The 25,103-nt window shown below is 46.3% G+C and overlaps 1 protein-coding gene across 1 annotated transcript in view; it reads right to left on the reverse strand.

Moving 5' to 3' along the window:
• The window catches only part of CUX2 (cut like homeobox 2), a 414,556-nt gene that overhangs the window by 195,070 nt on the left and 194,383 nt on the right, over positions 1-25,103 (reverse strand). The window contains exon 4 of the mRNA XM_088449256.1: positions 4,606-4,684. Coding sequence (XP_088305382.1) covers positions 4,606-4,684 — 79 coding nt within the window. The remainder of the gene's footprint in view (positions 1-4,605; positions 4,685-25,103) is intronic.

Raw genomic sequence — 25,103 nt, forward strand, 5'->3', positions numbered from 1 at the left:
TTTTGACTGTTTGGTGCCCGGATCTCTCCAACCACACACACCCCATGGTATCCCTGTGGATCCCCTATGGACACTGAAAAAGAAAAAACAATAAGTGGAAACACTGGTCTTAACTGATGGGCCTACCCTGCACCCACAGTTGCACTTATGGAGGGATGGCATTGATGCACTTCTTGGTGGCTAGCCCTCTCTAGAGACCTACCACCATATTTAAAGTATTGCTGCTAACAACAGAAATCATACACTGCCTGATTGACTTTTCCCAGGATGTCCTAACGCTTTCTTAAACTTAATATGTCTAAGACTGAGCTGATCATCTTCCCACCCTCCCGCATAAGCTCACTTCAATTTCATTATATATTGATGGCACAACCATCTCCACTAGCCTCCGTGCGCTGTTTTGGAGTTACCCTTGACTCCTCCCTCACCTTCAACCTCACATTCAGTACCTTTCGCAGTCCTGCCATTTCCATCTCAAAAATATTTCCAGGATCACCCCTCTCACCTGGATGCTACTAAAACCCTCATCCACTCACTGGTCATCTCCAGACTGGACTACTGTAAGTTCCTCCTATCTGGCATCCCTGACTCCCACTTCTCTCCACTCCAATCTGTTCTCAATGCTGCTGCCCGGCCCATCTTCCTCTCTAAATGTACAACATCTGTCGCCCCTCTCCTACAAGCCCTACACTGGCTCCCCTGTAAGAACCCATATCAAGCTTCTCACACTCGCCTACAAAGCCCTCATCCGTTCCTCTCACAGTTACATCTCTGACCTTATTTCCCTTCACACTCCAGTCCGCCCTCTTCACTCCATTGATGAATGCTGCCTTTCCTGCCAACTGATTACTTCTCGCGACCGCCTCCAAGATATTTAACGTGCTGCTCCCTACCTCTGGAATTCTCTAACTCGCCCTATCAGACTCTCCACTTCTCTGAAAAACTTAAAAACGGGTTCTCAAGACTCACTTCTTCATCAAAGCCTTCCATCTCTCATCCTGGCACTCTGTCCCATGTTCACTATCTACCCCATCTGTGTCACCCCTATCTGTCTACCCCTTCCCTTTAGAATGTAAGCTCTTACAAGCAGGGCCCTCTTCCCCATGTGCTTTTCCTTCCTTTATTTTTACCTTCGGCACCGAACCTTTGATTTCTGCCATCGTACTTATTGGAGGGTTATGACCGCTGTTGCAGCAGTGTTTATATACCATGTACTTGTCCTGCATTGTCTTGTACCGAAAGTCACTGTTCTCTTGTTCTGCTCAATTGTTTCTGTACTTGTAAGGCGCTGTGAAAACCTTGCGGTGCCATAGAAACAAAGGATAATAGTAATAGTAATAGAGTGTCAGCCTAGTGCAATATGCCAGGGCTGACAGACAATATGCACAGCCAGTTAGGGCATGGGTTCCTCCTCTCTGATCAGGGCCAGCTGGAGGGCCATTCCTACTGAGTGGCCGAACAGGGGCACCACCCCATAGGTGGTGTAGTGTGGTCGCTGCTGGAGTCCCAGTCTGATCAAAACTGGTGGCAACTGTAACTCCTAACTATGGGCTCATGCAGTGCTGGGATCTTTCATGTGGCTCAGATGCAGCATGGGCCGTGACCTATGTCCCCATGGCAGCGTGACATCACACAGCCATACGCCATCCTGCCCACACAGTGCTCTGGCTGCACTGATGCAGTAGCTGCTGGTGCCCGTGCAGCCTGCGTCTGAGAGCAAAACTGGGAGCTTTCCTCCTCTGCAGTGCTACTGACAGGTCAGTCTTCTGTGGGGAGGCAAATATGTGTTATTTTTTCCTATGTGTGTGTTTATGTCCTGTGGGGGTCAATTGTTTTTTTTTTCCCTGTGGTGGCCAATGTGTGTGTCTTTTAATAATAAAAATAACAATAGTGAAATTATTAATTATAGATATAGTTGAAGGGGGGAGGGGGCATCCAGCAATTCTCGCACTGGGTACTAGTAGACCTGGTGCCAGCCCTGTACCTGAGGAACCAGATAGTTGGCCTTCACTTCACCTCTGCGCCTTCACATCTCTCCTCTCCTCTTCCCTTCTCTTTCTGCTTCTCACTTTTCCTATATTCCACTCTTGGAGAGAGGAACAGGTAACAAGGAGAATAATGAGACATACAGTACCTACCAACATTTGTAGTGTTCTTACTGGGACTCAGTCTCTGGCACTGTGTGCCCGAAAGAGGGGTGTAGCATCATGGGGAAGGGGAGTGGCCTTGCAGCACACATCTCCATTTTCATCTATCTGGAGGAGTATTCAGCACTCCCTGAAATGCTGGCCTGCCACCAGGCACTCCCTGCACACTGAACAGATGCCTTGTGCATGCAAGACTGAGAGCTCCTGCTCCCCCGCACGGAACACAGTGTATATCTCACATATAGGGTCCCACCTCTGCCCTCCTCACATATGTTCACCCACTAGTACAAATAGTCTTACAGGTTCAATAAAATTCATAACATGGCCCTGACACTACTAACTCTCTCTGCTAGTATTCCTAAATGCTTTTTAATTTCTGCTCTCCCGAATTGCATTCTATGTATTGCAGAGGTGGTAAAATTGTTACTTTACCCTAATAAACCACCTTTGCCATTTTCCTGCCTAGATTCCCTAGCTTGCCATGGCTGTACGGCTTTCTGCAGTGTCCTTCTCTATGTCAGTGCCTATGAAAAAATAACATAGTGCCATCTGCAAATATGGACATTTCTTAGGCCATCTACAAGATCATTAAAAATAGATAAAATAAAGACAGAACCTAAACCGATCCCTGAGCTATCCCTCTAAAATCAAAGGCCAAATTAGAATATGTTCCATTTATAATATCTTTCTGCTTTCTATTCCTCTGCAAGTTATCTAACCATGGGGGAGATGTATCAAAGCTTGGAGAGAGATAAAGTACAAACCAATCAGCTCCTGTCATTTATCAAACACAGCTGGTTTCAAGAAAGCTAGGAGCTGATTGTTTATCTCCAAGATTTGATAAATGTCCCTCTTTATCTCCTCCAAGATTTGATACATATCCCTCTATGTACTATACATACTCTTCCCTAGGTCCAGAGTTTTAATCTTGTGTCTAAGGGCCGTATTCAATTATACACAATACGCCGTAATCGGCGAAAAAGTTTTGCCTATTGCCTCTTTTTGTCTGTTTGAGTCTTATCTCCAAATTCAATTCCAGGCCGTTTTCGCCTAAATAGAAACTCAATGCATTGAAACAGGCGGAAATTTATCTCCAATGAATGGCAGGCAGAAAAAAGTGCAAAATCTCTATATTGGGGTGCAAATGTGGGGCATTGATTCAGAACCCTTTGGACACCCCCCAAAAAACAAATCAGCCCAAAAAAAAACACCTCAGAACATCCCAAAAAAGACATGTCATTTTTAGGGCGAAAATGGAAAAAGCGAGGAGACAAGGATAAAAATTAGCTAAATAGGTTTCTTCGGGGGCTGTATGGATGGGGCAGATGTTTTTAGGATTACAGGTGCTTTGCAGCCAGTGGATTTTTCACATTTTTGAAAAGTGCACTTTAGCGACACAAAAATATGCTAGCACCCATTTTCAAGTACCCCAAATTTGACTGGACTATTAATTTTAACCCAAAAATACTGTTTACTATCATTCTTCAGCACTTTTACAAAAATGCGTCTAGAAAGCATTTAACACAACTTAAGCACACAAAGCACGTTTATTAGGGCTAATAGTAAACATCTGTAATGATTTTCAGTGTCAGTGCCTCCTATTTTGTGGTACAGACTGATTCCCTAATGTATTCAGTACTTTCTGCCTGTTATGCATTGGCCTATATGCGTTTTCGCCTGTTCTGCAATTGAAAAGGGTGAAAACGCGGGGAAGCACATGCTGCAAATTCGTGCCCCAAATAGGCGAATGCGGCGGAAAGTACAACAGGCGAAAAGTCCGGTACTTTTCGCGGCTAAATTGAATACGGACCTTTATCTGTCATGTAGAGTAGTATTTATAACATTTGCAACATGCGAAGTAACAAGAAACTGCATTTCAAAGATCTACTTGGCAACTTACCTCTTTACAGAACCTATCCAGATTAATGAGTTGTTTATAAAACCATGCCGACCGTGTTATCATTCTCTATTAGTATTTCCTGGGTGTTCTCTCTGAATTCTATGAATATTTTACCTATGACTTAAATCAGGCTCACAGGTTTGTAATTTCCTTGATTTGATCAAATTTCGTTTTTAAACATTAGGACCACATCTGCCTTTTTGCCAGTCTGGTGGCTATGATCCAATTAAAACAGTGCCCTTTGTGATATGGATCCATCATACACCTTTCTCCTGCCGGCAATGTCTGTCATGCTCTCTGTCTTTTAATACTTCACGCTAGCTCTGCATACTTGGACAGCTACATGTGAAGCAGGGAGCTGAGAGGCTAAGAATGCTATGAGTGGCTGCCCTTTGCATTAGTTGAAAATCTGAATAAGAATATTGTTTAGTTTCACCTCTTAAGATTGCATTAGACAACTACAATGTAGAATAAAGAATGTTATATAGTGTGACAAAACTACAAATGAATGCATACACAAATAACACAACGGCAGCATGTAACAGTAAATTAAATCACCTGGTGCTTCAATGAGTTGCTTGTAAACACTGAGGAAAGCCGCCTCTGCTTCCTTGCTTCTTTTAATAAGTGCAATGACCTGGAGGACAACCAAGAAAGAACATACATTATACAGTTACAGAACATAAATAAACATTTACTAATGTTTCTGTTATAATTAGATTGGGGTAATCTATAGTAACTTCTTCTAACATGCTAACCTGCACCCACTGAGATAAAACATACTACAAATAATTTGCAACTCTTATGCTGGCAGATATATTGGCCGATGTACAGACGGTATGTCTATGAATGCACAGCCGATGCCCAATATATCTGCAAACATATTGGGGCATCGTGCTGTGTGTATGTATGGACGGTCTGTTCTGTTCTCTTATTCCATAATAGTGGATCTTGCTAACTGTGGACAGCAGGTTGGCGACACAAAGTAAATAGATAATATGGTTCCCTATCTTCAGGTGCTCAAACGGGTTGGGTACGGAATGCAGGCACTCGGGATCCCGTCAGTCAGAATCCCCACGCTGGCATCCAGACAGGGTTAGGATACTGACACTTGTCGGTCAGTATTCTAACCCTCGTCCTCTCCATACCATGGGGCATATTTATAATGGGTGCACCGCACACCCTGCACCAATACTTTTTTTTACTTACCTCACCGATGTCGCACGGAGTAGCGCTACAGAAAACACCTGGAAAATGTCCGCATTTTCCCGGCGTTTTGCGCATGCACAGTAGGAAATCACTAGGAAATTGGCTGCCACGTCATTTTCCCAGTGACCTGTGCATGCGCAGTAGACTCCGGGCACACTCTAGTGCCCAGAGTCTACTGCTGCTGTCAGTTCGCTGATGGCAGACGGGGAGAGAGGTGGGGGCCCCAGACGAGGAGTTAACACAGGCCCCTTCCTCTCTTAATATGCCCCTGTCCCTACCCCTAACCCTCCCTCGCTGGTGCCTAAACCTAACCTCCCCCCTAGTGCCTAAACCTAACCTCCACCTCCCCGCACCCAAAATCTAACCCTCCCCCTTAGTGCGTAACCCTAAATACACAATAAAACACTGTCTCTTATATAAACTTTTGTGCACTCTGTGTCAAACGTATGCAGAAGATGACCTGGTGAGCGAAGGTGAACGGAGGAGGACGCCTTACCTACTTCACACTATCTTCAGAAACATCACTAAAGACAGCGGGAAAAACCTTGGTGTATCCCGGGACTCATAAGGACTGTTATGTTGTTATTGCATTAATTCTACTTGTGTCTGGTAGGCGGCCAATCCTTCTCTTGTGGGATATTTAAATGTGAGACATAATTACACTATAGAGTGTCTCCTTTGTTTCATGTAACTTATCGGTACTTCACTCTATGACAGTGGTTCAGAAACTTTCTTGAAACATGGGACCCTAGAGCCACACTTAATGATTTTTATTATCTCCTCTTTGGGAGATGCCCGGAGAGGAGACACAGGTGGGCACTTCAGGGGGTGGGGCCTCACCCCCATTACAGCAAAGGGCCGCGAATCGCAGGGCCGCAAGGATTTAGTGTCAATTAGCCCCGCGCCCTCCATGCGGAGCCACATTTCCCAGCAATTATCTCCCCATCCTGTCCACTTCATTAGGAAGTGGTCGAGATGCGGGAGATCTGGATACTCTTCTGGGGGTGCTACCCGAAAACTCTGGAGCCTCTCGCAACGTCTGGGAGAGTAGGTTAGTATGCTTAGAGCACTGTTTCATAAACTCATTCCTCAGGAAGCACTAACAGTGCAAGTTTTCTGGTCTCTTCGCAGAATCACAGGTGAAATAATTAGCTGCACCTGTGTATCTTTTTAAATGTGTCAGCCAGTAATGAATACACCTGTGCACCAACTAGGAAAAATGGAAACCATGTACTGTTAATGCTCCCTGAGGAATGAGCTTGGGAAAGACTGCCCTAGAGTAATCATCATTTTTTTCACAGCACCCCCTAGGCCAAAAGTATCTTATTGAGAAATTCAGCAAAAATTATTCAATTAAGTAAATTGTGCTTACCGGTCATCCTTAGGTTTAGTTATGTGATTGTGGACAGGGTTGTGCTTCTGTTTGATCGATGCATTTTATAACAGCCAGCCAACAGTGCTGGTTTTGTCTATCACATTGGCCATAAATAATTTGATTTGGTACTGAACCACCAACATATTGCATCCTTGCAAGTGAACTGTGGCACCCCAGGGTGCCCAGTTTGGGAACCACTGCTCTACGAGATACATACAGTGGCATAACAAGAGGGGGTCAAGCAGGGCAGGCCCAGCAAGGGGGGCCGCTGCCGGCCAGGGCATCGTACCAACACTGTCCGCCACCATTGCGCCGCTGAGCAAGGCCTGTGGAGCTCGGCAGCGTTACTGCAGCAGCAGCTCCCACTTTGTTAGTGCTGCAGCCGGGAACGTGACCACAATGCCAATGTCACGCTTCCTGAGCTCCAGCCTGATGCTTGGCCTCACTGTTCCTGCTAGCTTTTTAGTGACCACACCCCTTTCGGCATGTGGCCATGCCCATTTTTTTGCAGCACGCATAGTTTAGTTCGTGTGCGTAAGGGGAGTGGGGGGGTGCCGTTCTTCATCTTACCCTGGGTGCCGAAGACCCTAGTTACGCCTTTGGATACATACAAGTGTTAGTTGTCTTTTTTCCAAATTCATTGGATGACAGTGGGAACTTACCTTGTGATCACTGGATTGTGATCACTGGATTATTTCATTACTAGGTCATCTTCTGCAAGCGTTTGACACCGAGTACACACACGAGGAGATATATAAGAGACAGTGGGCCTGATTCAGAGCCGCTCCTAAGCTGCTAATGTGAGTGACAGAATGTACCGTTTGTGGGTGGTAACAGGGGAATGTGCTCGAAAACGGGGGAGTGGAGATCCGAACGCAGGCGTGCCAAACAGTCAAAAGGGCGTTTAATGGGAGTGCATAATTAGTAAAGGAGCGTCATCGACCACGTCACTTGGTTGTCTTTTAGTCTGAACTGCTCGCAGTGATTGCGGTAGGAAAAACCTACCACAAGCACTGCGAGCAGTTCAGATGCCTTTCGATGTACCCGATTAATCAAATAAATACCGGAGATGACGTGTGTTGCGAACGGCAAAGGGGCGTCTTTACAAAATAGCGAGCGCATTTTTAGTTCGCTCGCTCAGACATAGAGGTGTCAACAAACCGCAAAGAGCGAGCGCTCAATTTAAATAGCCGGACCCTTTTTTGGAACGACCGTCCGCAAATAGCGTCCGGCTCTGAATCAGGCCCAGTGTTTTATTGTGTACTTACCATACATTTTGTTTCTCTTATTTCAATATCCATTACTCCTGGATCTTCATAAAGCAATTTTAATTGTTGCGTATTATAATATATATCTGTGAATTCGTGTTTGAGTGCCTGAAAATAGGGAACAATATTTTTTTATTTACATTGATGCTAATAATTTGGTTGGGTGACACTTTTTTGGTCCCTAGTCCATTTGGCTGCCTCGATAGGGAGCACAGTGGTAGTTTATTACATTTTTGTACGTGTTGGAGATACAATTTGTATATGCACACATCCGGTCAAGGATTAACATCAATAACACAATATTAATTGCAAGGCCCATTTAACAAAAAACAAACAAGCAAGCAAATAGACTCACAGGAATATTTATTTTCAATATACAGGAATTGTGGGAGATGATCGCTAATTTCTTGCCACCAGAGCCAAAGGTTCAATTCAATTAGCTGCAAGGAAGTCAAATTGGCATTGCAACGGCGGTAACTGCACCGCCTCTCATGGCCCGTTGTTTGCCTGGACTTGCTGATTTTTGTCAGAGCCATGGTGTTGCTATGAAAAACTTTTTAGTCAGGAGCTACTGTTAGTGTGGCATATAACTGCACTTACTCGCACGGACTAGCAGGGGTAAATTAACGGAATCGATCCTGTGTACATCAGCAATGGGTCAGTGTAATATGAGGCTCCACAGGGCCCTAGACAGGAGCCAAGGTTGTATAATGGATGATCTAGCTCCTTTCTGCCACAACTCCCTCACTGGAAAAGCAGGAGCAAGGACCATATTATTCCACAGTCCACATTCCACCAGTGAGTTGTGACCAACTGTCAATCTCACTGCTCCAGATACAATGCTGCACAGTAAAGTAACAGCTGTTGTCAGTTTTCAATTGGCAAAGTCACATAAGTCATTGTGCTTTACAGAGTAACTGTGTGTGGCTTATAAACATGCTGCTTAGGATGACACTGGGCACAGGGGCGTATCTATAATGGGTGCAGGGTGTGAAGGGCACAGCGCCGGTCCCCCGCCCCGCCACCCTGCACCCAAAATATACTTACCTCTCCAGAGTCCCATGTCGGTGCCGCAGACCGGCGCTGTAAAAAACATCTGGAAAATGCTGCGGCGGCCATTTTCCCATCGTTTGCGCATGCGCAGTACAGGGAAAATGGCCGCTGCGGTGACCTGTGCATGCGCTATAGACTCTGGGCACACTCTAGTGCCCAGAGTCTATAACTCCGGCGCTGGGTGCACACAGCTCAGTGCTCTGCCGGCTGCCGAAAGGAGAGGAGGGGTCCTCACTAGAAACGCCCCTGACTGGGCACATAATGTTAACTGGGTTTTCACAGAATATGATTTAAAACACACACACACGCAAACAAAATGGGGACTGCTTTCTGGGCAAATTTACCAAGCTTTAGAATCGATTGGCCCTGGTAGCTAATGCCATCTGAGAGTTACCCTCCCCGACACTCTTTACTCGCGCATGTGTGGTCAGCAAACCACGCATGTGCAGCAGTGCATACGGCTTTTGAAGCAGAAATGAGGGGATTGCTTCTTCCCTTCACTTCTTACACACCGCAGGAAGGGGCTCAACAATCATTAATTTCTTATTGCAATGAATAACGACATAATAAATAATTATTGTGTCTAGGACCCGATAACTATGCCCCCTAGTGAGTACAGAGCACACAGCCATTATACTCCAAAACAAAATTTGTTTCACTTGAAATGGTTTCCTGCAGAAGGATGTTTTGTGAGGGATATAAACAGCACTTATGATCAGCTATCCTGTTTTATATAGTCCTAAAGTGACGTCTGACTTCAGTGCTATTGATTGTATATTGTGTTGATAAACTGTCTGCCCCAACTCCCATGCTAATCTTCCCTCTCCCCTGTCTATTTATGCTCCAAGACAGCAGCTTTCTATCTGGGAGGAAGGGCAGCAAATAGAATCATAAAGAATTTAATTAATTTGTTAGCGTGCAGATCTGGCACAGGATTTCCAAGAAAGCAGGTGGGGTGTGTGGCGGGGGGCACTCAATGTGAAGAACAGCCAGGGTGGGGGTTAAATCAATGGCAGATCAGACTAATAGACGCCACTGAGGAGGGAGAAAGGGTCTCAACTGCTATCAGAAAAAGAGGCAGAGGGTTGTTGATACAACAATGTTTAGCAGACATTTCATTCTAAATTCAGTTCCACATTGAGCAGTGCATGTGATCTGAGCCTCTTTCCTGCAACTAGATAAAATAATGAAAATGATGAACACATTGCTTTTGCTTTGCAATACTCCTTTACAGATAAAGATTATGTTATCCTAATGATTGGTGAACACAACAAGTTTCCTTTGAACCCGCATTTGCAGAGAACCATCAGATCACATTAATCGATAAAAGCAACAGCAAGAAACATTAAACATATACAAACATAGCCCAGGATCTGGCTTGAGAGCTGTTCAGATGGAGCGGACAAACAGGATTGCCACCCCTTAGGGTGCACAGTGCAGTGGCCTCCGGGACCGGCAGCAACCGACAGACACCAGCAGCACCGGCAACCTCCACAGTGAACTAAGGCCCTGATTCAGACCCACTCGCGAGCGGCTGTCCGCTCGCAAGTGGGTCGATGTTCTGCACTGAGCATGCGCACGACGGAGGGAGCTCCGTCGTGCGCATGCGCCAGACGCGACGAGCGAAGGACTTTCCTTCGCTCGTTGTGTCTGATCAAAGGGGGCGTGCTGTCGATGTTGACTGACAGCATGCCCCCTTTGGTGGGCGTGCCGGGGGCGTGCCTCCCTGACGGGGGCGTTCCTAAGGGAACGCCTCCCGTCAGAAGCCGGCCCACTGACATCACTAGTGATGTCAGTGGGAGTGATTTTGGCTCTGATAGAGCCAAAATCACTCCGGGCCTTGCGGTTGAAAACCTCAACCGCAGGCTTCGGCACGCAGTTTCGATGGTCGCGATGGTCAAGACCATCGCGGCCATCAAACTGCACGCTCGTATAGGCTGTGGGTGGTGACCCACAGCTATACGAGCGTCCAGGAGGACGCTCCATAGTTATGGAGGCCGGCCCTCATTCAGAGCGTGCGCTCTGCTCAGAGCGTACGGCTCTGAATGAGGGCCTAAGTTCTGTCTGGCCCGGGCAGTGCTGGGTTCAACTTCCTATACAGCCATGGCCAAATGTTTTGAGAATGACACAAGTAATGGTTTTCACAAAGTTTGCTGCTTCAGTGTTTTTAGACCCTTTGTCAGATGTTACTATGGAATACTGAAGTAAAATTACAAGCATTTCATAAGTGTCAAAGGCTTTTTTTGACAATTACTTTAAGTTTATGCAAAGAGTCAATATTTGCAGTGTTGACCCTTCTTTTTCAAGACCGCAATTCGCCCTGGTGTGCTGTCAATCAACTTCTGGGCCACATACTGACTGATGGCCGCCCATTCTTGCCTAATCAATGCTGAGTTTGTCAGAATTTGTGGGTTTTTGTTTGTCCACCCACCTCTTGAGGATTGACCACAAGTTCTCAATGGGATTAAGGTCTGGGGAGTTTCCTGGCCATGGACCCAAAATTTCGATGTTTTGCCTTATGGCAAGGTGCTCCATCATGCTGGAAAAGGCAATGTTTGTCACCAAACTGTTCTTGGATGGTTCTCAGGATGCTTTACCGCTATGTGGCGCCCTACTAAGCTGCGTACCATGCGTAATGGTAGAACCGACCCTGACAGCACTAGGTGACAGGGAGAGGGTGACGACAGGGAGAGGGTGACAGCATTAGTTAACAGGGAGAGGGTGACAGCATTAGGTGAGGGGAGAGGGTGACCGCATTAGGTGACAGGGAGAGGGTGACGACAGGGAGAGGGTGACAGCATTAGTTAACAGGGAGAGGGTGACAGCATTAGGTGAGGGGAGAGGGTGACCGCATTAGGTGACAGGGAGAGGGTGACGACAGGGAGAGGGTGACAGCCATTGCATGACAAATAGAAAGTAATTAAATTTACTTACTTGGGGTCAGAACTGCAGCGCATGGATGGCTCTTTCCCTTCCTAACCTTGGAGTACTTAACGCCGGGGACGGTCACGAGATCGTGACGTCAGAACCTCGGCGTCCAAGCAGTAGCACAGATAGAGAGAGGAAGCTGGGGTTGGAGGGGAGAAGCTAAGGAGAGGGGAGAGCGAGGCCCCTCCTCCCTCTCCAGCCGGGCAAAGACTCCTGTAAGCTGAGTCACTCTGGAGGGGAGGAGCTGAGGGGAGGAGAAGAGAGTGGCCACTCCTCTCTCTCCGGCCATCCCCAGCCGGTCATTAATGAACTTGTGGGCCAGTGTGAATTACAATGAGTCACACTGACTCCTTTTATGGCGCTACGCAGCCAGCCACAGCCGTTCAGGCAGCGGCTAGCTGCGCAGCGGCATAAAAGGAGTCAGTGTGACTCATTGTAATTCATTTCCGGCATCTTTTGGGGGGACAGTGGCGGGACTCTGCCGCCCTTATAACTTAGCGCCGTACGCGACTGCGTACCTGGCGTAATGGGCCGGCCGGCCCTGCTTGTAATGTTACTTCAGTATACCATAGTAACATCTGACAAAAAGGTCTAAAAACACTGAAGCAGCAAACTTTGTAAAAATAAATACTTATGTCGTTCTCAAAACGTTTAGCCATGGCTGTACATACTTGCCTAGTTTTGAAAAAGTATTTCAAGGATACTGCAAAAGCAACACCTATGAGCGCGGCTGTAAAGTGGACGTGTACTGCTACATCTGAGGGGCGTGCCATAAAATTGATTAACATCCAAATATAAAAGAGCCTCAAAGCAGTTAGTGAGATCTACTTTTGATAAAAACACTTTTCAGAAAATGCATGTAGCCATAGGGATCAGTATGCCTTATAACCAATGCAGGGAAATTATAATGATCCCATTTAAATGTATATATCTCTGTTTTTGTTTTTTTTTTCTATATATAACAGCTTCATAATGGGAGTAATACAATCAGGGAGGGAGATTACTAGACTCTTCAGGTAAACAGGGAGGTTGCTACTATTTCAGGTAGTCTCCCTGACAATCAGGGAGAGTTGGCAAGTATAGACATAAACAGACTGTGACACGGCTGCCGCATAATCTCACGCACGTCTCACCATTCAGTGCACTGCAGTGACTGACTCACTGTGTCACCGCGTACCGTGGCAGTGCTGCTGAGGGCAATGGAGGGACTTGGAGTTCTTTGTGCAGTAGAAAGGCCGACTTAGCTCTCTGGGGGGATGTATCAAATCATCTCTCTCCAAATCATCTCTCTCTTGGAGAGAGATTATTTGGAGAGCGATAAAGTACCAACCAATTACCTTTTAACTGCCATTTTTCAAACACTGCCTGTAAAAAGACAGTTAGAAGCTGATTGGTTGGTACTTTATCTCTCTGCATGTTTTTCTTTCCGAGCTTTGGTAAATCTCCCGCAGGCCTGTCCACATTCAAAATTTCTCGCACAGTGTGCAAGTAGACCTGGTGCTAGCCTTGACATAGTACAAACATTAGACCAAGCACCCACTGGCATTTAATTCACATTTAAAAAACATTTGTGTTTGACATGCAGTTATTCATTAGGATTTTTACCTCCCAACATTTATCTAAATCCACTAATAAACTCAGATCCCATTCTGATCTGCACAAATGCCACCATGAACACCAGTGCCGGACTGGCCATCGGGCACTTCTGGCACATGCCAGAAGGGCCAATGACCTTAGGACTGGTTCAAGGAGGGGGGGGGGGAGGAAGAGTTCCCCGCCTTCCACCCCATGGCTCCGGAATCATTATGATCTCATGGAGACGGAAGATGTGGAAGCATGTATGGGCCGGCGGCGGTTGTGCTGGGACTGGAAGAGACAGGGGCGTGCCTCCAGGCCAGACCCCGTGACTCGCGTCATGCCCCCTTGAATTAACCACGCACCCCTTCACAAGCGAGTGCAGGGCCGACTGCCAGGGCTGATATACAGCCCCAGTCCGTCCCTGATGAACACCACAGTGTGGTCTGCAAATCGGAACAGAGGGGAGGTATGCATGTGGCCATTGGAGGTCATTGCATTGACCTCAATGAGTTTAATGTAAAAACAAATATTTGGGAAACCACAAAGCAAATCTCTTGAAGCACTACAATTCTCATCGTGTCATACCCTCCATCATTATAGGTGAGCAAGTTGGGGCAGGGGGCAAGGCCATGTCATGGGGTGGGTGATTTCATGTTACAGAGGGGGAGTGCCTAGCTCTGAAATACACTAGACTGCCCCTTAGTCCCCTTTCTATCACCCTTTCACTGTGAGGCAAACCAAAGAGTTGTGGTCCAGTTGGAAGTATGCATGGTCGAAACAGTAAAAATGTCCAGTAGGCTACCACTTCATAACCAGCCCCTTTAATATTTCTAAAACTACAAATCCCAGCTTGCCCAGTCATATTATAATAGCAAAACTGTGGGAGGGCATGCTGGGAATTTTAGTTTCAAAACAGCTGGAGAGACACAGGTTTGCCAGGCCTACACTACTCTGTTGATCCACATTTATGGGCCGAATTCGATTAGCCGCGAAAAGTGCCGTTTGGAGAAAAGTTTTCGCCGATTTGCGTTTTTCTCCTGTTTTCTACGTATTCAATTCTAGGACGTTTTTACCTACGTGAAAAAATTACATGGAAAAATAGGTGAAAAAGTTTCTCCACATATAGGCAGGCGAATTGGAAGTGCAAAATCACTATTTTGGGGTGCAAATGTAGGGATTTGATCCAGAACCCTTTGGACACCCCCTCCCCCTAACAAAAAAATGAACACACCCAAAAACGATAAAAAGTGTGGGGGGGGGGCTGGTATTTTGGGGGGCTATTTCGATGAGTAAGATGTTTTTGAGATTGCAGAAGGTTGCAGCAGGTGTATTTTTAAGTTTTTATAAATCTTGATTTTAGGGACATCAAAATATACTAGTACCCATTTTCATGTACCCCAAATTTAACTACGGTACTTATTATTCTGAAAAAAACATGTATTTCTATCATTTTTTCACACACATGCAAATTATGCATATAACAGCCCTCAAAATAAGTTCACTGAATACTTTTATTAGGGCTACTACTTCTATTCTATATTGATTCCCAGGGTCACTGAACCTTTTTTTCGGGGTGCAGACTGATTTCCCCCAAAAAAGGTGTCATTTTCACTAGTTTCTGCCAGACAGCATTTTTCGCGACTAATTGAATTCGGCCCTATGTTGTAATAAATGAATCATGAAGGGACACAAAGGCAGTTTATATTTCAAGTATCATTATTGCATATTTCATTTACATTGCGGCTACAAATGTGTATTCACACAAACCTGGAAGTAGCAACAAGAAAAGCTCCTCTCTTCCCATTCAGCAAGCGCACGAGCATACTATCCATGGCTCAGAAAAATGATTGATATACCATCATTAGGCAGATACAATGGCGAAAACTGATACCATCCAGATTATGGGCCTGTTTCAGAGTTGTATGCACACCTAATGGAAGATTTGTGTACAGTGAAGCTGCATCAAAGGACGTAGCCACTGGCTTCGGCATGCCGCCTCCAAATGCCAGCAATATCATGCTGCGGCTTTTGGGCCACTGTAGCGACATCACAAACAGATCTACGCAGGCGCAGTGCGGCTTGTGCGCAGATCTGCAAACATCGGAGATGTACAAAAATACTGAATTTACGTACATGTTTAAATAGGTCCTTTGTTGTATGTTTTACCCCATGTACAACACTGCAGATGTGGTGCCACATAAATAAAAGATAATAATTGTGGCAAGAAGACACAATAAAAGTTTTCCCATCCCTTTAATGAACTTTAGTTTCCCAATAATATGCATATACCGCTAGGGAAGATAGCAAGAGAAAGTTATGACAAATGTTAGGCATTAAAAGGTGCAAAGAAGACAAGGCTGCCTACCACTAGTCTACATTGTTAAATAACAGTTACAGCAGCTCTTTTGAGATTTGATAACGTTACACATTACGTTACATCATTTTTATGACATCACATTTCTCTATTCATTACAAAACAAAAAATGTAATTAAATTCAAGCATACTTGTTACATAAAGAATGAAAAAGGCAAAAAACATTAAGAACACAAATTAAGCCCTGGCACACCACACTGGCAATTTTACAGATGAATAATTAGGCTATAAAATACTGTGTCAGTATTAGCATATGACAATCCTTTGCTTTTATTGACAAAAAAAGCAGCACAGAGAATGTACTAATTTCCTATTGCTTAGAGATTTATTGTGATGTGTCAGTCTAAACATGACAGATCGTCTGCTGTGAATCATAGAGTCATACAGGTTGAGTCTCCCATATCCAAAATGCTTGGGACCAGGGGTAATTTGGATAATGGAATAGTCCGTATTTTGGAATATTTGCATATCATAATGAAATATCTAGGGAATGGGGCCCAAATATGCACACAGAATGCAGTTATATGTTATATACACCTTATACACACAGCCTGCAGGTAATTTTATACAATATTTTCAATAATTTTGTGGCTCAAGCAAAGTTTGTGTATAGAAATGAAATTAATTTATGTTTCATTCATATACACCTTATACACACAGCCTGAAGGTAATTTTATACATTTTTAATAATTTGTGCCTTAGACAAAGTTTGTGTACATTGATTAAAAAATCAAAAGGTTTCATTATCTGTCATGCCAAAATAATTCCGTATTTCGGAATATTCCGTATTTTGGAATATTTGGATATGGGAGACTCAACCTGCACTAGTCCTGCCTTCCTTGCTGATACACTGTACTTATTATAACTTTCAAGGGCTTGTGCATATAGGCTTCAAGCAACCAGGTACCTTGTTTCACTTTTAAAAGAGCATACAATGAGGTGTGCTCAAAGCATTCGTGTGGCATAGTGTATAACTATTATTATCGTTAAATTAACGCGCACACTTTCACTTTTTTCAGAATCCAATTACTAAATCAGTATATTTTTTTCGAGTGTGGAAGGAAACCAGAGCACGTTCAGGAAACCCACACAAACAGAGAGAACTCCACAAAGAAAAGGCTTTTCAGGCGCTGAAAGTAGTGTTGTGCACCCAACCAGTTTTTTGACACCTGATTTTAAAAATGAATTTGTTGTGTAGACAGATGTAGCAAATATAGGGCTAGGTGCTGTGTTGTCTCAAAGAAAAGCTGGTGAAGAGCATCCTCTTATTTATTTAAAGAGGGAATTGAACTTACATGAGAGAAATGATGCCACTATTGAAAAAAAGCATTGGCAATTAAATGGGCATTAGAAACACTAAGGTACTAGCTTTTGGGAACAAAATTTATGGATCATGCTTTTGCCCGCATGAGTAACATCATCCGGGGGGTTACACAAAAATGGCAGAGCAGCTCTGCTATTGTGCTGTCACTTTCTCGATTGGTGTCAATTGGTGCAGCCACAGATTATGTACAATTTTATTGTTATGTATAAAGAGTAACATCTCCGTTTTTTTAATATTGTCTATTGTCAGAACCATAACAGGGAACAGTTGCGCCCCGTGCCAGCCCCACCCAGAGTGGTCATTATGTTGCACAGAAGAGGGCATGACCGGCAACTCTGGTAAGTGCAGGACTGACCGCGCGTCCCCAGGACACCCGATCCTCTGCATATACTGTGCAGGGTGCCAGTCCTGTGGAAGCTCTGCAGGTGCTGCAGCAGCAATCTTGGTGGCAGGGTGCCGTTCCAGCGACGGTGCCTCTTTGCTTTGTGCGATGGCACTGGTCGCCCAAAACTAGTTACAGCCCTGCCTATTGACCTTGCATGAGTGATAGGTTATAATATGAGATATGGTAAGAACTTACCCTTGTTATCTCTATTTCTATGAAGTCCATAGGGTTCCACAGGATACCTTGGGGTATAGGCGATGGCGGCAGACATCGGGCACCTCGGAGTTATAGTTTTCAGCCTCTCAGGATGCACTGGGGTCCCTCTCCTATACCCCGCCCCCAAGCCAAGACAAATCAGTTACGTAACATGCCATAGGCCGGAGGAGGAGAAGAAAGAGAGAGAAGAAAGTTCAGGAAAACACAAGAATCACATTCTCACCAGAAGGAGACTGAAAAAAATGGTGAGCAGAGCAAAGCCCATCTGCAGTACAGGTGCGACAGGGCGGGAGTCTTGTGGGACCCTATGGATCTCGTAGAAATAGAGATAACAAGGGTTAGTTCTTACCATATCTCATATTTTCTACTTCAGGGTCCATAGGGCATCCACAGGATACCTTGGGGATGTCCCAAAGCAGTATCCTTTAAGGGTGGGGACGCTCCTGTGCTGAAAGGAGAATCCGCCGCCCGAAGGAAGCATCCAGAGAGGCGAAGGTGTCAAATGCATAATACCTCACAAAAGGTATGGACAGAAGACCACGTGGCTGCCTTGCAAAGCTGAACAGCAGAGGCACCACGGCGAGCTGCCCACGAAGGACCCACAGACCTAATGGAATGAGCTTTAACAGAGGATTGAACAGGAAGGCCTTCATGAATGTAAGCCTCAGAAATCGCCATGCGAATCCATCCTGCCAAAGTTTGCTTAGTGGCAGGCCAACCCTTCTTACGGAAGCCATAGAGGACAAACAAGGAGTCCGAATTCCTAAATGAATTGGTACGGTCAACATAAATCCTTAGAGCAAGTACCACATCCAAGGAGGCCTCACCAGCCGAGAGGTCTGGAGAATTAAAGGCCGGCACAATGATTTCCTCGTTAATGTAGAAACTAGATACCACCTTAGGTAGGAAACCAAGGTGAGTGCGAAGCACCGCCCTGTCCCTATGAAAAATTAGAAAGGGAGGTCGACATGAGAGAGCCCCCAATTCTGAGACCCTTCTGGCCGAAGCAATGGTTAGAACACACTGAGCCCAGTGGTTCAAGTGGTGGTCCTTGGAGAGCCCTCAGGACCACAGGAAAATCCCAAGGAGCCACTGGTGGAACAAAGGGAGGCTGAATACGAAGTACACATTGCAGAAAGGTGCGGACATCAAGAAGAGTAGCAATCCTACTCTAAAACCACACTAACAGGGAAGAAACTTGCACCTTCAGAGAAGCAAGGCAAAGACCGTGATCTAAGCCCTCCTGTAGGAAAGCCAACACCCTGGATATCCTGAACACCTGAGGATCATAGCCTCTAGGTCAACACCATTCAAAGAAAGTATGCCATACTCGGTGGTAAATTCTTGCAGACGCAGGCTTCTGTGCTCTGAGCATGGTGTTAACTACAGAGCTGGAAAAACCCCAGGACATTAAGAGGGCTGTCTCAACAGCCACGCCATCAAAGACAGACGACTCAGGTCCGGGTAATGGCAAGGACCCTGAGACAACAGGTCCGGACGTTGAGGTAACAGCATCGGAGTGTCTACGGAGAGACTCCGAAGATCTGAGTACCAGTGACTTCTGGGCCACACCGGAGCTATCAACAGGAGCGTGCCGCCGTCTTGCTTGAATTTTCAAACCACTCGAGGAAGAAGGGAGAATGGAGGGAAGAGGTAGCAAACTGGAAGGACCACCGGACCAACAGAGCGTCCACCAGAAGAGCCTCCTTGTCTCTTGTTCTTGACCTGTACACAGGCCATGAGGTCTATCTCTGGAAGACCTCACTTGTCCACCAGGAGTTGAAACACCTAATGGTGAAGAGACCATTCTCCTGGATGCACATCATGACGGCTGAGAAAGTCTGCTTCCCAGTTGAGGACTCCCGGTATGAACATCTCCGAGATGGCAGGGAGATTGCCCTCTACCCAAGTCAGGATGCGGGACACCTCTGTCAGTGCCGCCTGACTTCGGGTTCCTCCTTGGTGGTTTATGTAAGTCATCGTAGTGGCATTGTCTGATTGTACCTGCACGGGTTTTCCGTGGAGAACATGTTTTGCTTGCTGGAGAGCTTTGAATACCGCCCAAAGTTCCAAGATGTATTCACCACCACAATGGTTTTGAAATGAAACAAACAAGATGTGCTTTAACTGCAGACTTTCAGTCCTGTTGTTCCTCAGTGGATGGATCTCAGCGGCAGTACTCCAGGGACAAGAAAGGGTGGTGCAGCGTCATGCGCAGTGATGCCATTCCGCAATGTGCATCGGCTACGGACCAGGTGACGGGGCAGTCGGCTTTAATTTTGGGGGCGGAGCTTTCATAGAATACACGGCACACGGGCCGGGCTGGCCAGGTGCGGCCGCTGGGGGGTGGATACGGGTGGTCAATTTATTGTATCCTATTATCCGCGGACCGCGTCAGATGCCATTTTGCCACTGGTCCTCTCAATCTCGAGGCCCCTTTGGAGCTCGGGGCCCAGGCCCTGTGTGGGGGCCCTGTGTGTGTGGGGGCCCCTGGACGACCACCCCTGTCGCCCCTCCCTTAATCCGGCCCTGATTGACACCATTAATCTCATCGCCGAGAGAACAGACACTCGGCGGCTCTGAAGGCAACTGCGTACCTTTGCCTGTAATGCAGAGATCTTTTCCTCCATCACAAAGTTCCTCTGTTGTTGAGAGTTCAACAGGGCCCCAAGATGGAGCATCCTCTGCGAGGGAACCAGGGTGGATTTCTTCCAGTTTATCAACCAGCCGTGATTCTGCAACACAGATATTGTCAGTTGCAGATGGCGCTGGAGGATCTCTGGAGACCCTGCTAACAGAAGGTCGTCCAGATAAGGCAACAAGCGGACCCACTGCATCCGCAGGTGGGCTGCCATGACCGCCATGACTTTGGTAAAGACTCGAGGCGCTGTGGCCAGACCAATGGGCAGTGCCTGGAACTGGAAATGTTTGTCGAGCACTGCAAACCTGAGGAATTGCTGGTGATAATAGGAACATGCAGGCCGGCGTCCTTAACGTCCAACGACACCATGAAATCCACAGGCTCCATTGCCAGAATAATGGAACGCAGGGTCTCCATCCTAAACCGAGGAACCCTCAAGGACTTGTTGAGGGATTTGAGGTTGAGGATGGGACGGTAAGACCCATTGGGTTTCTGCACCAGAAAGAGATTGGAATAGAAACCCGTGCCACTCTGGGATAACGGAACAGGCACTATAATTCCAGCCTGGAGCATAGAGTGCAACACCTTTTGTAGTTCCAGGGCCTTGTCCTGATGTGACTGCCTGTGGTGAAAAACCATCTGGGAGGCCTTCGCCAGAAGGAGAGGGCATACCCCCGAGAGACCACCTCATGTACCCAAGTGTCCTTGGTAGTCAGGTACCAGCACTGGGCAAACTGAAGGAGGCGGCCTCCCACTCTGGGGTCCCCCAAGAGGAAGCTCGTCCCATCAGGCTGAAGGCTTATCGTCCGACTTGAGAGTAGGACGTCTTGTACTCCAAGCCTGCTTCTTTGGCTTGGCAGATTTCCTGCTACCCGACTGTCTGGGAAAGGACTGGGCCCTTACCCTGGGCCCTATAAGGCCGAAAGGAGAAAGTACCAGACCCTGATGGGACTGTCGCCGATGGCAAACACGCAGATTTAGCTGCTGCCAGTGTGGCCACAATTTTGTCCAGGTCGGGACCAAACAGGACCTGACCAGTAAAGGGCAAGCATTCCAATCCCTTCTTGGAATCTGCGTCCGCTTTCCAAGAGCACAACCACAGGGAGCGGCGAGCCGCTACTGCTGCAGAGGAGATTCTGGAAGTGTGGAGACTTATATCTAAGGCTGCCTCATTGATGTACGTGGCTGAGTCTCTGAGATTGCCCACTAACTCCACCTATTTAGGGGAAGAATCAGTGTCTAGAGACGCTTCCAAGGTATCCACCCACCGCTCCATGGCTCTGGCCACCCAGCACACGGCCATAGCCAGTCTGGAAGCTCCTCCAGCAATGGAATAAATGGATTTTAGGCATATTTCCACCTTGCGATCCATAACATCCTTTAAGGAGGACATGGAGGGCATGGGCAATGTAGCACTCCTCACTAGGCGTGTGACATGAGAATCTACCTGTGGCGGTGTTTCCCATTTTTAAAAATAATTATCCGCAGAAGGGTATGCAAAGGCCAAGCATTTTTGAGGCAGGAACCGCTTACCTGGATTTTTCCACGCCTCCTCTAAATGATCCACTAACTGACCAGATAGAGGAAATACAGTGGCATCTCCCTTAACACCCTTAAAGAAGGCGTATTTAGATTTGGCCACAGGGGGATCCTCATCCTCAATCACCAAGGCCGCGCGGACTGTCCCTATAAGGCCAGGTATATAGACTTTAGATTTAGACTCCGCCTCCTTTGCACAAAGGGCTCTTGGTCTGAAAGTCAATAATTTCACAGTCATCAGACGTCAAGTCATCATCATCATACTGAGCCGTCTGAGACAATAAAGGCCGCTTAGAAGGCCGCAATGGTGACTCCCCCTGTAAAACGTCCGTCAGGTGCTCTACCATAGTGGACAATGAATTCACCCACACAGGCTCCTGCGAGACCTGGGGGGGAGAAACCGGGAGACCCTGAGGTATCATCAACTGCCTGCCAACAAAACATACCCACCCCCCTTAAAATTTGCACTGTATTTCCTAAATGGAGACAGTTACAGTAGGAAGTAGGCCTTAGATTATTTACTCATAGGCCATAGCTATATAATCAGTAAAGTTCATGTAGAAGAACTTCTAAACTCAGTAAGAAGATTAACATTCACCTTCAACAGTATATCTAACAATTTTGAACTCCCACTTACCATATGTTACGATAACACATCATAAAACAGGGCTGTTTTTTTGGGGTAACACTGCCGTATTTAGTGGTAAGAAGATAGAAACACATCATACTTGCCTACTGTCCCGGGAGTTGCGGTAGGCTCCCAATTTTTCAGGTAACTCCCAAAAGACTAGGCAGATTTCCCTTCCTAGTGAAGTGGGCAGGATATGGAGATTTCCGAGAAATTTAGCGGGTCATTAGGAAGGCGTCATTTAGCCCCGACCCCTCCTCATGGATACGCGAATCGCGGGATTTTCCTGTAAAGGGGACCTAATGGCGCCTATAGTCTGGCCCCGCCCCCTGAAGCTGAGAGCAGCAGCTCCTCTCTAGCTGCTCCCGGAAAGGAGTCCTGAAGAGAAGGTAAGTATGAAATACATTAAGAGGAGGTATAATTAAGACATTTACAACATTGTTCTGCATTCGGTCAAGTGCATTTCATAGCATGGAACTTGGGAGCTGATTCAGAGCCGTGCACGTGCCCCGCAGAGCGACTGAAGTTCAGTGCTAACAGGGCTCACAACAAGACGGGGTGGCTGTCGATGGTGAGTGACAGCTCGCCCCGTTTTGTGGGCGGGTAGGGGAGATGGCTGGACAAACGCAGACGTTCCCTTAGGAGGCGTTTGTAGGGAGGTCTTACTGACATCACTACTGATGTCAGTAGTGGACTTCCTGCTCTATTAGAGCAGGAAGTCCACTCGACCTTGCTACCGCAGGGTCTCGTCGCAAGGCCGATGGTCGCGATTATCGCGATGGTATCCTGACCGCTCGCACAAGCTGTGGGTGGTCTCCCAAAGCTTTGTGAGCGGCCGGAGAAAACAAAACAAAAAAATGCCCACATTACCAGCGAGCGGCCAGCGGCTGCAAGAGGGTCTGAATCAGCTCCTTGGCTTTAAGTGTCATGTCCTAACCCAAACACAACACACCATGGAATTAATTGACCACCATAGTTCCACCTCTATCAATTTAATAAAATAAGAATTCAAAAATACTTTGTAGAGTGAGGTTCTGTAAATAGCACAGCAAAAGCAGAGCTCAATGGGGTTGTACAAAATTGAATTGCAATTTCACTACCTCTCTAGCAAGCAATTATATACACACCCATCCGCGATAACTTTAAAACCACCTGCCTAATTATTATTATGCTTTATTTATATATGCGCCATAAGGGTTCCGCAGCGCCTTACAAAGTACATAAACAATGGAGCACACAAGAAAAAGTTATTAACAGTACAAGCAATGCAGGACAAATACATGATTTATAAACATTGCTGCATAACACTTAAATAAGCAGTAGGGTGTCAGCAACCAAGTGTTAGGTTCCGTTGTGGGGAGTTAGCAGTAAATGAAAGTCTAAGTAAGTCAAGGAGAAGCACGTGAGGGAAGAGGGCCCTGCTCGTGATTGAGAGCTTACATTCTAAAAGGGGGGCGGGCAGACAAACAGGGGTGGAACAGATGGGCTAGATTGTGAGTAAGGAGCATGGAGTAGTGGGTTAGGATGAGCACTGGAAAGCTTAGAGGAAGAAAAAGGATCTTTAGAGCCTATTTGAATGTTAGGAGCCAGGAAGCAAAGTAATCGAGAAATTTTAAGCTAAGACCAGTGGGACGAAAAAAGGCAGCAACTCGAATAAGTTGGAAGAGGCGAATATCATGAGCGTCGAATGGAAAGAACGAAATGGAGGGTTCAGAAGGTAAGAGATGGTAGGACTGACCAGTAGATAGAAGGACCGCAACACCAACACCCCCACCATGGCAACCTCCAGGCCAGGGTGTGTGAGAGAATGTGAGGCTCCCAAAGGAGATAGCTACAGGAGAAGTGGTGTTAGATGGGAAAATCCAGAATTTGGTGATGGCTAGGAGATTCAATGAGATGGAGATGAAGCTGTCATGGATGGGGACCAGTTTATTATAGACAGAACTGGCTTTCCAGAGGGCACAGAAGAGAGGAACAGAGTTAAGAGGAGAGAGAAGAATGAGATTATTAGGATTGCTGTAGTGTGGAGTTGAGATTGATATAGAGCAGGGGGATGAGGAGAGTTTGGATATGTGGAGTGCTTCTGAATGAGGAAGGTGAAACCAGGTGGTGGGAAAGGTGGAGGTTTAGGGGTAAATTTACTAAGATGAGAGTTTTCAGAAATGCAGATGTTGCCCATAGCAACCAATCAGATTCTACTTAACATTTAACTAGCACCTTCTAGAAGATAATAGCTAGAATCTGATTGGTTGTTGTGGGCAACATCTCCATTTCTAAAAACTCTCTTAGTTAATTTACCCCTTAGTGTGGTGTGGGTGGAGAAGAGGAGAGGTAACTTGGAGAAAAGGGAGGATGCAGGGCTTAGTGGTGGTGTAGTAGGACCATGGTGGAATAGAAGTTAATAATAATGGAGTTATGGGAGATGCAGTGGAAAGTATGGGATGAAGGGAGATAGAGGAGAGGAAGGAGAAGGTGGTGTAGACTATGGAGGGAGGTAAGAGGTGGGAACTGGTGGTAGAGGAGATAATTTTGTAGCTG

The sequence above is a fragment of the Taudactylus pleione genome, unplaced genomic scaffold, assembly GCF_031769625.1.
Source record: "Taudactylus pleione unplaced genomic scaffold, aTauple2 ptg000479l, whole genome shotgun sequence".
In the NCBI taxonomy this organism is placed as follows: Eukaryota; Metazoa; Chordata; class Amphibia; order Anura; family Myobatrachidae; genus Taudactylus; species Taudactylus pleione.